Genomic DNA, 16,456 nt, shown 5'->3' on the forward strand with positions numbered 1-16,456 from the left:
CCAGGAGACAGGTCATTTCCGAGATTCTGGAACTGGCGCACTTGGCACCGACGATAATACCACGTTCAAAGTCTCTTTAGGTCACTATTATCAGAAATTAGTGTTACCAGTGTTTCAACTACAGTGCAACTAGCATGTCATCTACAACAATATAAATGCAATATTTTCATGAATGTGTATATACACATGTGTTTATCTTGTGGCTAATTCTCAATATGTAACAATTATACAACTGAAATCAGACATTTGTTTGCTTCCTTTATTTAGCTTCCTTTATAAAACATGACAGTTCATGACATGCATTACTATTTAAATGCACTGTCCTCCCTCTATGTTAAAAGAAACGTTGTATGAAACGCATTGTTAACATGTCTTGGTTATTTAACTTGTTTCAAAGCACAGTACATCTTGTTTCATTATATCGTACTGGTGAAACATGTCTGTACAAATTGCTGCATGATTACAGTACCATTTCCAAAACGAAGCAACAAAACAATACATGATGTATGTCATCATTTTGTTGTTTACATCAATATTCAACCATTCCCGGTGCTGCACATGGTTTACCTGAATCTTAAAAAAAGACTATAAAACATTAAATGTCAATGTACAACAATTCAGATTTTGATCAATAAAATCACAATATTATACTGTATTTCTATCTTACACTTTGTGGTTTAAATCTAAAAATAGGTCTGATTCAATCTGTAGCGCCAAAGTTCAGCTCTGCAGTGTGCTTGAAATGTAAAGGTAATTTCCGATTGAGCCAGCATATGCAGCGTTTGCCGTGAATGAAGTCTCCACTAAAACGGGAACATTCCCTTTAAATGTCAATCGGGCAACAAAGTGGAACTTCGGCAATAAGCATTGAATCCGGCCCTTAGTCAAATGTATCTTCTGTGGCTCTTGCTATAACAACAGAGAGCATTTTTACATGTATTGACTCAAATGCAATCAATACAAGTCAAAGTAATGTACAGTGCAGGCTAGTGAAGCACATTGTTGTGCATGCTCTCTCCTTACAGCGGTCACAGTCCAGCTTAAACAACATGCAACCACTTTGCATTCTCTGCTACTCATACCTCTAAAATATATATTTTTTAATCATAATTTGTTTTAGAAAAATACCTGAATTCCTTGAGATGTGAAAAAAAACAACGAGCAACAGCTTAGTTTACCCAGGAGATGACCAAGGCCAGAGGACCACTGTAGCCTACATACTACATTTCCCATCATGCCTTGCATACAACCTGATAGTAGTGATCCCCTCCTACTGACAAATGACCAGGTTCAGCTTAACTGTGCCAATAATGCACAAATATTATGGCTATACCACACTGGTCATTCTATTCACATGGTGTGAACTGAGTCAAATATCCACTTTTGCTCTACGGATCCAACAGTTGGCTACGGTAGAAGATGTTCATTCCCATAGAAAGTTGTAACGAGCAAGTAAGCCGATACACAATGCAAACATGATCAGCTCCACATTATATACAGTACATTAACTGAAGTTTGGACTCCACATGAGTCATTGCGGTGTTTGTGATTTGTCTCCACACCCGGGCTAACATACAGGATCAACCAATGGGCTCGCAGTAGAGCCCTCTCGGTGACATCAAGTCTACAGTAGATGCACTTTATCCAACACCAGATTTCTCAACACCTGTGGTCACTTCCCACTGAAGTCATTTTACCATCTTGATTTACATTTGGTTGAATTGTCAACTAATGTGAATTCAACAAAAAAAAACTCACAATGGATTTAGGTATAAAGTTGGGTGAAAAAAAACGGAAATTCCTTAACGTTGATGACTTTTTGCAAATCCAATCAGTATTCCACAATGATTCAACGTCATCACACAGATTTTTTGTTGTTGTTGTTGAAATGACATGGAAACAATGTTGATTCAAACTAGTTTTGCCCAGTGGGTTGTGACACAGAATCTTCATCTATTTCACATCCTAACACCTCTAACTCATATTTTTATTGCAAAACAAAGTCATTACAAAGACCAATTACCATGTTTGTCTCCAAGAGGATGGGTTCTAGTGGGTGATTATAACAGTGGTTTCAGCTGGCTTATGTCTGGCCGTGTTCTCTGTGTCTCCTGTCCAAGGCACGATAGGGAGGGAGGGATGCATGGGTGGTTGGTTCTCTGGAGAGGCCCTGGCTGTGATTAAGGTGCCTCTGTATGTATTGGGCCCTGGGAGACCCCTGGCCCCTCAAAGGGTGATCCTGGCACAGTGGTGTTTGAGTTTGTAGGGCAGCACCCCCCGGTTGAGCTGGTAGAACTCCACTAGCTGGATCAGATCAGTGAAGCGGGTGTGACCGTCGTCCAGACTGTAGAACAGATCACCCTCGTCATCCACCTAACACACACACAAGCTTGAGCATGTCATCTAAAACACAAGAGAAGTGCAAATACCAAAACAAGGGGTTATACTCACCGGTAAGATCTGAAAGTGTTTGATTCTCTGTGTGTGGCACAGTGACAGTACAAATGTCTTGGGGTTGCTTTGGCTGTCCCTTAGAAGAAATACTCTGAAAACAAAAGAAAAACCTCAGTTTCTTCAGGAACACCGTGGGACAATTTTTTTAATGGTATTTCTGTCCGTTTGGAAGAAAAAAAAGTGTAGCGAGAAAAATACAAAAGCTACACTGAACAAAAATATAAAATGAAACATGTAAAGTGTTGGTCCCATGTCTCATGAGCTGAAATATAAAGATCCCCGAAATGTTCCATACGCACAAAAATGTTATGCACACATTTTTTACATTCCAGTTAAGTGAGCATTTCTCCTTTGCCAGGACAATCCATCCACCTGACAGGTGTGGTATATTGAGAAGCTGATTAAATAGCATGATCATTACACAGGTGCACCTTGTACTGGGGACAACAAAAGGCCACTCTAAAATGCGCAGTATTGTCACACAACGCCACAGATGTATCATGTTTTGAGGGAGCGTACAATTGGCATGCTGACTTCAGGAATGTCCACCAGAGTGATTGCCAGAAAATGGAATGTACATTTCTCTACCATAAGCCATCCTCAACGTCATTTTAGAGAATTTGGCAGTACGTCCAACTGGCCTCATAACCGCAGACCACGTGTATGGTGTTGTGTGGGCAAATGGTTTGCTGATGTCAACTTTGTGAACAGAGATGCGGTGGTGGTTGGGTTAAGGTATGGGCAAGCATAAGCTACGGACAACGAACACAATTACATTTTATCGATGGCAATTTGAATGCACAGAGATACCGTGACGAGATCCTGAGGCCCATTGTCGTGCCATTCATCCGCCTCCATCACCTCATTTTTCAGCATGATAATGCACAGTCCCATGTCACAAGGATCTGTACACAATTCCTGGCAGCTGAAAATGTCCCAGTTCATCCATGACCTGCATACTCACCAGACATGTCACCCAATGAGCATGTTTGGAATGTTCTGGATAAACATGTACGACAGCGTGTTCCCGTTCCCGCCAATACCCAGCAACTTCGCACAGCCACTGAAGAGGACTGGGACAAGTTTCCACAGGCCAATCAACGGCCTGATCAATACTATGCGAAGGAGATGAGGCAAATGGTGGTCACATCAGACACTGTTTTTCTGATCAACGCTGCTACTTTATTTTTTAAAGGTGTCTGTGGCCAACAGACGCATATCTGTATTCCCTCATATGAAATCCAGAGATTAGGGCCTAATTAATTTAAAATCGACTGATTTCCTTTGAAATCGTTGCATGTTGCGTTGATATTTTTTGTTCAGTATATTTACGGTTCTTTGCGACAAAACTCATAGAAAAGTGTCTGATGCTGCTCACCCATCAATCAGACCTTGTTGAGTGATTAAGCGGTGTGCCTCATCTCTGGACAGTTTGCTGTGGAACCAGGGCTGGGCCATATGGAGGGCTGCAAAACACAGGGCGACCATGGTGAATGTCATTAGGCACCAAATGGAGGAAAACATACTCTTAGGAAAAAAAAAAGGTGCTATCTAAAACCTAAAAGGGTTCTTCAGCTGTCCCCATAAGAGAAACCTTTGAAGACCCCTTTGTAGTTCCAGGTAGAACCCTTTACACAAACGATTCTACATGGAATCAAAAACGGTTCTCCAATGGGGACAGCCGAAGAACCCTTTTTTCTAAGTGTGCAGAAACTGGTAGGGGCTGTCCTGAAATTGTCCAATAAGAAATTATCGTTTTTGTTTCCGTTGTAAAGTGGATGAATACCACCCATGAATATGACCCCCACCCCAAAATTATGCACTGTTGGTTAATGACTTGTAAGTAAGCATTTCACGGTATGGTGTATTCGGCGCATGTGACAGATAAAATTTGATTTGATGCCGGAAGGGAGTAGACACTGGTGGCTGAGTCATTATATTAGCTACTTGTAGAATCTTTGCATTGTAATTTCAGAAAATGTTCATAATATATCTGCAGTTATAGTGGAATGATAGTGTTTCACAATATTTTTTTCACCCCAAAATTATTTTGGGCCAATACAAAATCATATTCTAAAATACAGTCTTTCTATTTGACAACAAAAGCCAGACCGGCTTCTGGGGAAAACGGCATCCTCCCTCTCATCGGCGTCACGAAGAGGCATGGTCATCTCCTCCTCGATCACATTAAACAAAAGCAGACTGGGGAAAGCAGTGTAGATGCCCCGCTGCTTTTTCGTGGTTGCTAAAATTCTACACTCGTCGCTGAATTTCAGTTTATGTGAGAAAACAATCCCTGAATGGTGTCGGGAATCATTGTACCTAAATGGCTGTGAAATATCTTTTCAAAAACAAAACAGTTTTTACGGCCGTTTGGTCCATGCTATCCGTTAACCCAAATGATTTAACATTTCAATTTTTCAACGGGGTAAGGTTAGGGTTTAGGATAGGGACATCAAGGATTCTGGACTGCACTAACCTCTTCACCATGTTACAGGAAAATGGGATGCGGGGGAGGGTTGTGTGGAATACAGCATAGGTGTTGTTACAATTCACCTCGCTTCCACATGGTTGATACATTCTACATGTAGCACCTTTAAGTCCAGTGTATCTGGCCAGGAGGAATGTGACTGCATTCCGGGGAGTTGCTGCCTGCACGGTAAAAAAAAAAAAAAAACTTCTACTAACCTATATTTGACATGAGACTCTGAGAGGTGGATGGGCTTCCATGGGAGCTCAGACGGTGGCAGCTTTTCCTCTGAAGGGATGGAGAGGAGGAGTTCAAGTATCACACGCTTGGACTATTTTCACATGGGTGCATCATCATTTCACACCTTATACACATTTTGGGCATTGACAAAGCATCTGTTGTCAGGTATTCAGTCATGGTAAAATAATCCGTTAAGCACTATTGCAGGACCAGTGTGTCACTAGTGTGTCATGCTGAGTAGAGAGAAATTATGTCAGAGAGAACCAAATGGCCTACCCTCCATGAGAGCCCCTCCTCCACCGCTACGGACAGCGCCTCCGATGGGTTCTCGATCACCCGGCTCTTGTGTCCCGAGAAGTCCATGGCCACCAAGGAGTTCTCGGAGATACTTCTCTGGAAATATATGTTTGAGGTAGTATATAGTATTACGAGTATACAGTGTAAGTGTTTGAAATACGTGTACAGACGGTGAGTGAAAGGTTATAGGAGAAGCACATTCATGCTTTCTGTGTGTGGTATTGTGCTGCCATCTAGTGTCTGAGAAGTGTGCCTTGAGTATCATTTCTAGATGATTCCGAGCAGAATGTGCTCAAGTGACTGGAGATTAGAGTGGATGTGAATAGAATGACACACGAGCACATAGCATTGACGGTAGTCCCTTAAACTCTCATAGTCACTGGTTCTAAATAATCACACGCAAAATATTTCTTATCAGGATTAGGATTGCTATGTTGTTGTTGCTTTGCTATGTTGTCGTCTTAGGTCTCTTTATGTAGTGTTGTCTCTCTTGTTGTAATGTGTGTTTTGTCCTATATATATTTATTTTAATCCCAGGCCCCCCGTCCCCGCAGGAGGCCTTTTGCCTTTTGATAGGCCGTCATTGTAAATAAGAAATTGTTCTTAACTGACTTACCTATTTAAATATAAATTAAAAAAATAAAACAATTTGTGAGTGAGAAGCCATTAAAAATCACCATGATTTGCCTCTATCACTCCCCTAACCTCAGGAAAGGGAAAGAGGGATACCTAGTCAGTTGTACAACTGAATGCATTCAACTGAAATGTGTCTGAATCAGAGAGATGCGGGGGGGGGGGCTGCCATAATCGACATCCACATTTTCGGCGCCCGGGGAACAGTGGGTTAGTTGTAACAAAGTGACTAGTGTTTGCTTTAAGGTAGAAACATTTTAATCCTTCTTAGAGACTCTTATCCGGTCCATTCAGACGATGTAAATATAATTCTGGAGTTCCTGGACATCGTTCCTGGGCACTGATTGCTCCTTTCCTTGACATGTCTCAATTTTCAGTTCGGTTTCGTTAAGATCGAATTCTTTGTCCGGCAGGTCTAGTGGCGTGCTAGTGGCTTGCTGTGCTCTAGGCCAGGGGTACTCAACTGCTATTTGAGAAGGTCCAGTGACACAAATGTCCTAGGTGGCAAAGGTCCGGATGGATATCGTCCTTTATCGGCGCTGTGGTACAGCCGCAGTAACAAACATAGTAGTCTACGACTTAGGAAACACGTTATATAAGATATACATTAAACCTGTGCAACATTGCAGCAACATTGCTGAAGAACAAAAAGTGGTTGCATAATTGTCTATGCAAAAAGTGCACTGTGAACCATTGTACATGGGCCTTGAATAAAAAGAACAATAAAGCGCATGTTTTCTGGAGAACAAAGGAGAGTTTAACAAAAATAATAATCTGAAAGCACATAATGTCTCTGTGGGCCGTGCAATATTCATGTAGAAGTCACTCTGGGCCTTGCCCTTGCATCAATGAGAGAAATTGCACTTGGTCTCCTCACAATGTTTTGAACTTTGGCACAAAATGGTGTGAGAGCAACTCTTGAGACACTGGTGCCGTTGTTCATTGGTGAGCCTGGAGCAGTATTTGTTTTTAATAAAGTTAATTGTGGAGAAAGCTGATTCACAGCTGTATTGTGGAGCCAAACATGGTCAGGATGTATAGTGCCAGTTTCTTGAGAACAGGGACATCAGCTGCAGGCACCATCTTTCCCCAGATAGTAACAGGGTCACAGTCACCAGTCTGCTCCTTCAAAGACACATTTTCTTGCAGCTCAAGCAACTCCATTTTCAGTGAGGCAACATCTACCAATCTGAAGATGTGTTTGGCTTTTTCTGACAACTTTGTCACATTTGTGACCAAGAAGGGGTTCTGAATGAGCAGCAGCAGTTCTCTCCCAACAATGAAGTCATCAAAGCGAGCCTTGAAGTTATCCATCAGCTTCTGGATGAAATCAACATGGTTAGGGAACATCTTTGTCTCCCTGCGTTTTCATCAGAAGATTGGGGAAGTGGACAAGTTCTCCCTGGAGATCATTCTTGAAAAGCTCCAATTTCTTCTGGAAAGCCCGGACTGCTGTTATCATATCACACACTGTGTTGTGCCATCCCTGCAGCTTAACATTCAGTTGATTAAGGTGTGATATAATGTCTGTCAAAAATGCAACTGTTCCCATCTTCGCCTTATCTTACAAAAACTCAAAAAACTGAGTTGCCTTGTCACTCTTTTGCTCTGATAACAAAGCTTTGATTTCCTCCGGAATGGCCCAAAAGCGTCTAAAACCCTGCCTTTGCTGAGTCACCTGACATTGTTGTGCAGTCGTAAGTCAGCAAAACTGGCATTGGCCTCTGTCAGAATGCCTCGTAGCAAGCAGTGTTGTAGGGATGATGTTGCCCTCAAAAAGATCTGTTTCATCATCGTAGTCATGACCTCAGAATACTCTTTCCCCAGACTGGCACACAGAACAGATGGATGATGCAGTGGTATGATGTCAGGTCAGGGTGGTCCTCCAGTCCCCTCCCTTTTCCTATCATGGCTGGATCTGTGATGATGGAGACCACAGACTTCAGATCTCTCCTGCTTTTTGTCAGCATCCCTTTGATGACCTCATGGGATATCCTCTCCCCGTGTGTGTGTGTGTGTGTGTGTGTGTGTGTGTGTGCTTCTAGATTTGTTAAGCCCAACAGCTCCCCACAGAATTATACAATCTGACAAACACCAGAAGCTGGGCATTATCAGTGTCATCTGTTGATTCATCCATAGCTAATGGTATGCGTGGTGCGTTCTGAATGGCCTCATCAAGTTGTTGCTAATTTTTCAGTTCTCATTGTTGTGGAATCTGACAGTGGGATCTGTTTGATATTTTCTCTGAGCTCATCTTTAAAAATTTTTTTTTTTTTACCTTCGAGCAAGGTGTCAGCAACTTCACACATGCAATATTTTACCATCTCAGCGTCTGAAATTGTTTTTGTTGTGTTTTCCCAAAACCGGGAATTGTCCGGGAATTGACAAGGACTTTGTTGGACCTCTCATATTGGAATTTTAGTTGGTTAATCTTATTTGTTCTCACCTCTGTATTCAGAGAATACATTTGATCTAAATTACTGTGCCTGGTGTCATAATGGCGCTTAACATTGGCACTTTTCAGGAGGGCTACGGACTCACTGCATATCAAGCACATTGGTTTTGTGCTAGTTGCGGGGAGAATAAATACATACTGTTCCGCCCACTTGGCTTTGATTATATTGTTTTCAGCGCCAGCTTCTTTTTTAAAACAAGCCATATTAACAAAGATACTGGTAACTAAAGCTCCCATCTATGATATTAACAAAGATACTGGTAACTAAGCTCCCATCTATGATATTAACAAAGATACTGGTAACTAAGCTCCCATCTATGATATTAACAAAGATACTGGTAACTAAGCTCCCATCTATGATATTAACAAAGATACTGGTAACTAAACTCCCATCTATGATATTAACAAAGATACTGGTAACTAAAACTCCCATCTATGATATTAACAAAGATACTGGTAACTAAGCTCCCATCTATGATATTAACAAAGATACTGGTAACTAAGCTCCCATCTATGATATTAACAGTTGAGTCGCAGTAAAATCCTTAAAATCTTTCTGCCTGCTTGTCCCAAGGTTCCGCAGAGGATATTTGGATTGATGTTATTGGGTAAGACGCGGCCTCTTGTATTGCATATAACCACACGATTGGATTAGACAGAGCACTTGTTGAGGTGGCCATTGTTTTTGAGAGAAAGAGAGGATGCTGAGTTAGCGGTCGATACGCCCGGTAGATTTTTTAAAAAGCTTTCAAAAATTATTGATTTACTTTATATAACAAATTGCGACGTTGTCCAGTCCGTATTGACCCTTCACTGGGTCCGGAGACGGACTGCGAGCCGCCAGTTGAGTTTGGCTGCTCTAGGCTGTAGCGGCTATCCGGCAGGGTAAAGGAGATTAAGCAGCGCCATGACCCCTCTACAGTATATCCTGTACCCTAACCAAATATACTCCCCAAGCATGTTCCCAGAAGCTGGGTTAGTCTAGGTGTGCATCCCAAATGGCACCCTTTCCCCAATTATAGTGCACTACTTTTGACCACAAGTGCACTACTGTACATAGAGAATCGGGTGCCATTTGAGATGCATCTTAGCCCTTCCCTTTGCAGCGCTGAGCTCAGGGTCCCAGACCCATGCCTGGACACTCTGTGCATTCCTCTGACAGCAAAGTAGAAGTGACGAGGTGTTAAGTCTGAGAGCAGCTGATCTCGGGTTATTTTTAGAGGAGCCAGGCTCCTCGAACATGTTCCAGTGCCCAAAATAGAACATGTGTTTACACATACGGAATACTGGAATTTGAGGGGGAAACACTTTCATTTTAGACTATTCTAGAAGATCACTCCGGTATGAATACTAGACGGGTGTGTCCTCGGTCATGAGCTTTAAACGGTGTACCGGCACATTGGTATTTACACACCACTTACCATAGGTGAAGCTTTCTGTTTCTGGTGTGGTTGAATGAAGTTTTGGTACAGCTGCAACCCATACTGCAACACAAAACAGTAGGTGAGAACGTTGTTCCGTAGGCACCGATCAGACATGAGGCATGGATGGACGGCATACAGTAAGTAGTCAGTTGGGGGTCAGGAAAGACCACACTACTAGAGTTGTGCTGACTTTGGAGATCTGTAGACACTTGACAGAGGTTTGCATCCCCAATCGCACCCTGTTCCCTACATAGTGCACCACTATGACCCCTAGTCAACGGTGGTGCACTATATAGGGAATAGGGTGTACATTTGGGACGCACACAGACAGAGGATGTGATAAGGGGGCAGCATGGTGACTGTACCTTAAAGAGGCGCATGGCAGTGACCCAGCAGGTTCTGGTCTGCTCATCGTCTGCACACAACAGCTTGAGGTCTCGGGGAGAGCCATGCTTAGCAGACTGGAGTGGAGGATCATCATGAAGAGAAAACATGGGTTTATCAAACAGAACTCGGAAATGACTTTCCTTTCCTTAATTGCGCCTGATGGGATAAATAGAGTTCCATTGAATAACTTAACATTGTAAAACACCAAAGTATAGGTTTATAGATAGAAAATGCAGAAGTACCTTAACACAGAAGCCATAGTCCGTCGGCGCTCCGTGTATCTTTTTCGCCGATAGTAACGTGTAGACGTCGCCGTCACTGAACTCGGCAATAAACTGAAGATGCCTCGGTTCCTGTGAACCGAGAGAACAAGAAACGTCTCAAATCTCCACATGCCTTTCAGTGTTCATTATTGTGTTTATGTCACATCACACCCCCCATTGCAACCAGGGCTTCTTCTTGCATTCCACTGTAGAGTAGCCTCAAGTCTCATTACAAATCCAACTATGTGAATGATCGGGGTAGAAATGTGAACAATGCAGGGGTGCCCAGTGTTGAGGACAGATGATAAGCAAGTGCCCTGGTCCATGATGATCACAAACTAAAAGTGATCGTTGTTTTTGCTGCAGACTCCTTCGAGCTGAGAGGTGGGACAAGGTTGGCACACTTCAACATAGTCAAGCAAATAGTATTGCCCTATCCATTACACTGTAGGTGTGGCTGGTATGTATATTAGGTGTTAAAGATAGGACCAAATATGTGACAAAGTGATGACAAAGTGATAGTAGCTTTATTAATACTGTAAGCATACTGTCAGGGAGCCAAAGGAAAGGAGCACAAAGCAAACCATTGTTGAAACTATGTGACTGCGACACAACATTTTCACTTCCCTGTTGCACAGTGTCAAGCAGAGGTACAGTCAGGTCCATAACTATTGGCAACCTTGATAAAGATTAGCAAAAAAGACTGTATAAAATAAATAATCTATTTCTGAGCAATTATATAGATATATTTATTTTATACAGTCTTTTTTGCTAATCTTTATCAAGGTTGCCAATAGTTATGGACCTGACTGTACCTGTGCTTGACACTGCAACAGGGAAGTGAGAATGTTTTTTTTGGGTTGAAATTCTATATTTATTTATATATATATTTATTTATAAATATATATAAATAACAAAATATAAATAAATATATAAATAAATATAGAATTTTGCATACAATTTAGCGCAGTATTTGTATTATTTATTTTATAGAGTATCTTTTGCCCATCTTTATCCAGGTTAGAATAATTATGGACTTGACTGCAGGTATAGTTGTCTGTGTATGTTTTGACTGACTGGCAAGGTGTATGACACCAACCAAAATTGTAGCCAAAACCAATATACTCTTGAGCATAAATCACATCATATCACACTAAAGGAATTAAATCAAATCCAACTTCTGTTACTAATTGGATTGCCTATATTGGAGATTGCAAACCCGGGTCATTTTGTGCTTCTAGTCTAACGAACAGCTCTTCTGTAGTTGGGAGAGGGGGAAGTGGTTGGCTTGGCACAGTGCTGTGCAGGTCTAAGATTCACCTGTCATCCGTGGGTGTTGAGGGCTCAGTCCTTGGCAGTGGCATGCCATCTGACCTGAGGGAAAGCTAGCTCAACCAGTTCCACAGAGCAGCCAGGGAACAATAGAGCTAGCTACTCCCCTACTGTACACCACACCAGCAAATTGACACAGGCTTCTCACATGAACCCATACAGCAGCAGGTAAAACAACAGTTCTCTCCTTGAACCTACTTGCTTTTTTTGTTGTTGCAAAAACACTACTTTTTAAACCCTTTTTTGAAGGAAATCTTTGTAATTCATATTTTAATTCATTAAAGGCCATTGTTTCATTGAAGTCTGGACAGTTACTTTAACATTGAAACATTTATTGACTACACACTTCTAGAACAAATGTTATTGACTGACCTTTGATGTCCCCTTGTTGGAGAAGTAGAGACCTGACCGTCTCAAGACAAAGTAGAACTTTTTCCAAGACTTCCTGCCTTGTTCTTTGGCATGGAGGTGCCCATGGATCTCTGGACAAGTGCTTGAGTTGAGAAATGTCTGTCGGACAGAAAGAAAAATAGTCCTTAAATAGTGTAGCAGCAACACTGAGGGACAGTTTCCCGGACACAGACTTTAAAGTGAAGCAACAAGTAGAATGTTGCTTAATAGATACCTGTATTAGTTGAGAATGGTTCATAATCCCATTGGTTTCACTTGATAAGGACACCATGTGATCTGGGAAAAAATCCTATCAATATGAAAACAACATCAGTCATAACACACACACACACACAGGCTCTTTACATGAGCTATCCATTACTGGTTCAGCTGAGTGCATTTAGAAAACAGGAGGTGTAATGTACTAATTAGTTCAAAATTGTTTTACTAAATCACACCCTGGTCTTACCAGCGGTTTATTGAAGAATTCATATTTGGCATAGTTCTTCCGAAAATATAGGCGACTCTCTGTGTCCATGCCCCAGCCGGACAGCACCTCCATCACAGATTCATGGTCTTCTATGGTTCTTTCTGGTCAAAACAAGAGAAAGAAATGTCAACGTAGAGACCACAAAAGACACACAAAAAAAAGGGAAAATGAGAAAGATAGTCAAATCTACAGTATCCAACAAAGTTCCTCATCACAATACCATATAGTCAAACATTAAGGTTTAGAATAAAGTTCAGACGTTCAAACATATAATCGTGATCATACAGTACACACACACCAATACAGTACACATAAACCACAATACACAACACAGTACACAACAGTATCCAATACAGTACACAATACAGTACACATAAGTGGTTATATCTGTTCAGATTCATAACAGTAATATAAACTGGTTTAGTGCCCAGGGCCCACATACAGTACAATAAGGCCTGCGTCAGAGCAGGGCATGTGCTTTGCTACCTCTAAAACGGTGCAGATTGATTATTAACCCTAATTAGAGATAGATTAATACACAGCTTTAAGGTGGGAGTTACAGTACGACTCCTGGCTCTGTGGGTATTATGATTTAGACGTATTATCAAACATTACTCAGATGAATATTAACTGTTACAATGGAAAGCAGTCGTCTGGACACTGGAACACTGCACAGCCGTTTGAGTCAAGGCAAGGTGGTGGTTATGCTGGTCAGAATGGTTTGTGCTGTTTGTACCGTTTCCAAACTTCACATCTGCACTGTTCAAGTAAATGTGATTTTGTCAACAACAAAAAAAATAGGAAATTGTTAAAAGTCGTACTTGTGCATAAAGTTGTATGGTTTAACTTCACAATCATTGTTTTTTGTTTGGCATAATATACGTGTCAGCAGCATTCTGTTACCGTGGAATTGCCCAGCAATGTCTATCTAGTATCTTTAGTGGCCTATTTTTACTAATGTATTCATTAGGAATCCCATTTCATGTCTGAAAAGCAGCATTTCATGTCAACACGAGCACCGCATTAAGTGCTGAGAGGCTTTACAAACAATATTACATTACAGTACCAGTCAAAAGTCAGGACACACCTTTATTGTGACTATTTTCTACATTGTAGAATAATAGTGAAGACATCAAAACTATGAAATAACACATATGGAATCATGTAGTAATCAAAAAAAAAAAAAAAAGTGTTAAACAAATCAAAATATATTTTAAGATTTGTGATTCATCAAAGTAGGTGTCCAAACTTTTGCCTGATACCGATTTCAGCAGCACTTCATGACAAACTCAGTCAAAGCAGATGCACTTCAACTAAATTGTACAAGAGGAGCACAAGCTTTATTTGGCTTGACCAAGATGATGAGTGAATCAGGCCACATATCATTATAGGAGGTTCTAAGGGCTCTTAAAAAGGTTAAGAGGAACTGATGTGTGGGTGTCCTAAATGGCAACCTATGCCCTATATAGTACACTGCCTTTAACCAGAGACCTATGGGCCTTAGTCAAAAGTAGTGCAACTCAAGAGAATGCGGTGCCATTTGGGACAGAGCCTGTATACGTCCTGTGTAGCTCCAGGATTGTGGGTTCAATTCCACGGGGGACCAGTACGGAGAAGAAGAAAAGTATGAAAATGTATTCCGTCACTGCTTACTGTAAGTTGCTCTGGAATAGAGAGGACTAAAATGTATCTGCACAGAAGCACCGGAAAACAGTATGATAACATGGAAAAACAGATGCAGAGGGTTGTAGAATACTGGTTCCCAGGTTTTCCAGAAATCCCGGTTACTAGAATATTTCCAGAATTAGGAGTGAAAAAGCAGGACATCCAGGGAATTTTGGAACCCTAGTTCTTTACAATTTGACTTTCTTGGTCTCTTTATAATGCCACATATACAGTGCATTTGGAAAGTATTCAGACCCCTTGACCTTTTCCACATTTTGTTACGTTACAGCCTTCAATCTACACACAATACCCCATAAAGAAAAGCAAAACAGGTTTATACATTTTTGCAAATGTACTATAAAAACAAAATCAATATCACATTTACATAAGTATTCAGACCCGTTACTCTACTGCGCCAGGTCGCAGTTATAAATGAGAACTTGTTCTCAACTAGCCTACCTGGTTAAATAAAGGTTAAATAAATAAATACATAATAATAAAAAAACTTTGTTTTTAGCTGCACCTATGGCAGCTATTACAGCCTTGAGTCTTCTTGGGTATGACGCGACAAGCTTGGCACACCTGTATTTTGGGAATTTCCGTGAATTATTCTCAGCAATCCTCTCAAGCTCTGTCAGGTTGGATGGGGAGCGTCGCTGCACAGCTATTTTTAGGTCTCGCCAGAGATGTTCGAATGGGTTCAAGTCCGGGCTCTGGCTGGGCCACTCAAGAACATTCAGAAACTACTCGAAGCCAGGCCTGCGTTGTCTTGACTGTGTGCTTAGGGTTGTTTTCAGGACCCCAGTCTGAGGTCCTGAGCGCTCTGGAGCAGGTTTTCATCAAGGAGCTCTCCGTTAATCTTTCCCTCGATCCTGACTAGTCTCCCAGTCGCTGCTGCTGAAAAACATCCCCACAGCATGATGCTGCCACCACAGGGATGGTGCCAGGTTTCATCAGACCAGATAATCTTGTTTGTTATGGTCTGAGAGTCCTTTAGGTGACTTTTTGGCAAACTCCAAGCGGGCTGTCATGTGCCTTTTACTGAGGAGTGACTACCGTCTGGCAACTCTACCATTAAGGCCTGATTGGTGGAGTGCTGCAGAGATGGTTGTCCTTCTGGAAGGTTCTCCCATCTCCACAGAGGAACTCTGGAGCTCGGTCAGAGTGACCATTGAATTCTTGGTCACCTCCCTGACCAAGGCCTTTCTCCCCCGATTGCTCAGTTTGGCTAGGCGGCCAACTCTAGGAAGAGTCTTGGTGGTTCCAAACTTCTTCCATTTAAGAATTATGGAGGCCATTGTGTTCTTGGGCGCCTTCAAATGCTGCAAAATGTTTTTGGTACCCTTCCCCAGATATGTGCCTCAACAGAATTCTGTCTCGGAGTTCTATGGACAATTCCTTTGACCTCAATGCTTGGTTGTTGCTCTGACATACAGTGTCTGTGGGACCTTATATACACAGGTGTGTGCCTTTTCAATTGAATTTCCGACAGGTGGACTCCAGTTGTAAAAACATCTCAAGAATGATCAATGGAAATAGGGTGCACCTGAGCTCAGTTGAGTCTCATAGCAAAGGGTCTGAGTACTTATGTAAATAAGATACATTTTTTTAATACATTGGCAAAAAAAAAATCATTCCCTGTTTTCGCTTTGTTATTATGGGGTATTGTGTGTAGATTGATGAGAATTTAAATGTAATCCATTTTAGAATAAGGCTGTAATGTAACAAAATGTAGAAACAGGGAATGGGTCTGAATACTTTCAGAATGCAATGATTCATCATCATCATCATCATCAGGAAAAAAATGGACTCTACAAGAATAGAAGAGAAGCCACATTTAGCTGACATTTTGACACATTTCCAAAGTACTACAATAACTTTGACTGGTTAATTTAGGTTTTCATTCATCTAGAATTACCAGATGTTCCCGTAACGACATATACTGGGTAGTGGAAT

At 41.5% G+C, this 16,456-nt stretch overlaps 1 protein-coding gene across 10 annotated transcripts in view; it reads right to left on the reverse strand.

The window, feature by feature from the left end:
* Positions 1 to 245: 245 nt before the first annotated feature.
* Positions 246 to 16,456, reverse strand: part of LOC115108567 (growth factor receptor-bound protein 14-like) — a 46,825-nt gene continuing 30,614 nt past the window's right edge. For 9 of the 10 annotated variants that reach the window (XM_029633118.2, XM_029633086.2, XM_029633093.2 and 6 more), the window contains 11 exons: positions 12,815 to 12,936; positions 12,581 to 12,655; positions 12,328 to 12,465; positions 10,603 to 10,713; positions 10,339 to 10,434; positions 9,971 to 10,033; positions 5,441 to 5,557; positions 5,143 to 5,212; positions 3,833 to 3,920; positions 2,452 to 2,545; positions 246 to 2,373 (listed from right to left, as the gene is read on the reverse strand). In XM_029633118.2, coding sequence (XP_029488978.1) covers positions 2,227 to 2,373; positions 2,452 to 2,545; positions 3,833 to 3,920; positions 5,143 to 5,212; positions 5,441 to 5,557; positions 9,971 to 10,033; positions 10,339 to 10,434; positions 10,603 to 10,713; positions 12,328 to 12,465; positions 12,581 to 12,655; positions 12,815 to 12,936 — 1,121 coding nt within the window. In that variant the 3' untranslated portion in view covers positions 246 to 2,226. The remainder of the gene's footprint in view (positions 2,374 to 2,451; positions 2,546 to 3,832; positions 3,921 to 5,142; positions 5,213 to 5,440; positions 5,558 to 9,970; positions 10,034 to 10,338; positions 10,435 to 10,602; positions 10,714 to 12,327; positions 12,466 to 12,580; positions 12,656 to 12,814; positions 12,937 to 16,456) is intronic. The other variant, XM_029633110.2, reaches the window with a different exon arrangement.

This window comes from Oncorhynchus nerka, linkage group LG3 (genome assembly GCF_034236695.1).
Source record: "Oncorhynchus nerka isolate Pitt River linkage group LG3, Oner_Uvic_2.0, whole genome shotgun sequence".
NCBI classification, from domain to species: domain Eukaryota; kingdom Metazoa; phylum Chordata; class Actinopteri; order Salmoniformes; family Salmonidae; genus Oncorhynchus; species Oncorhynchus nerka.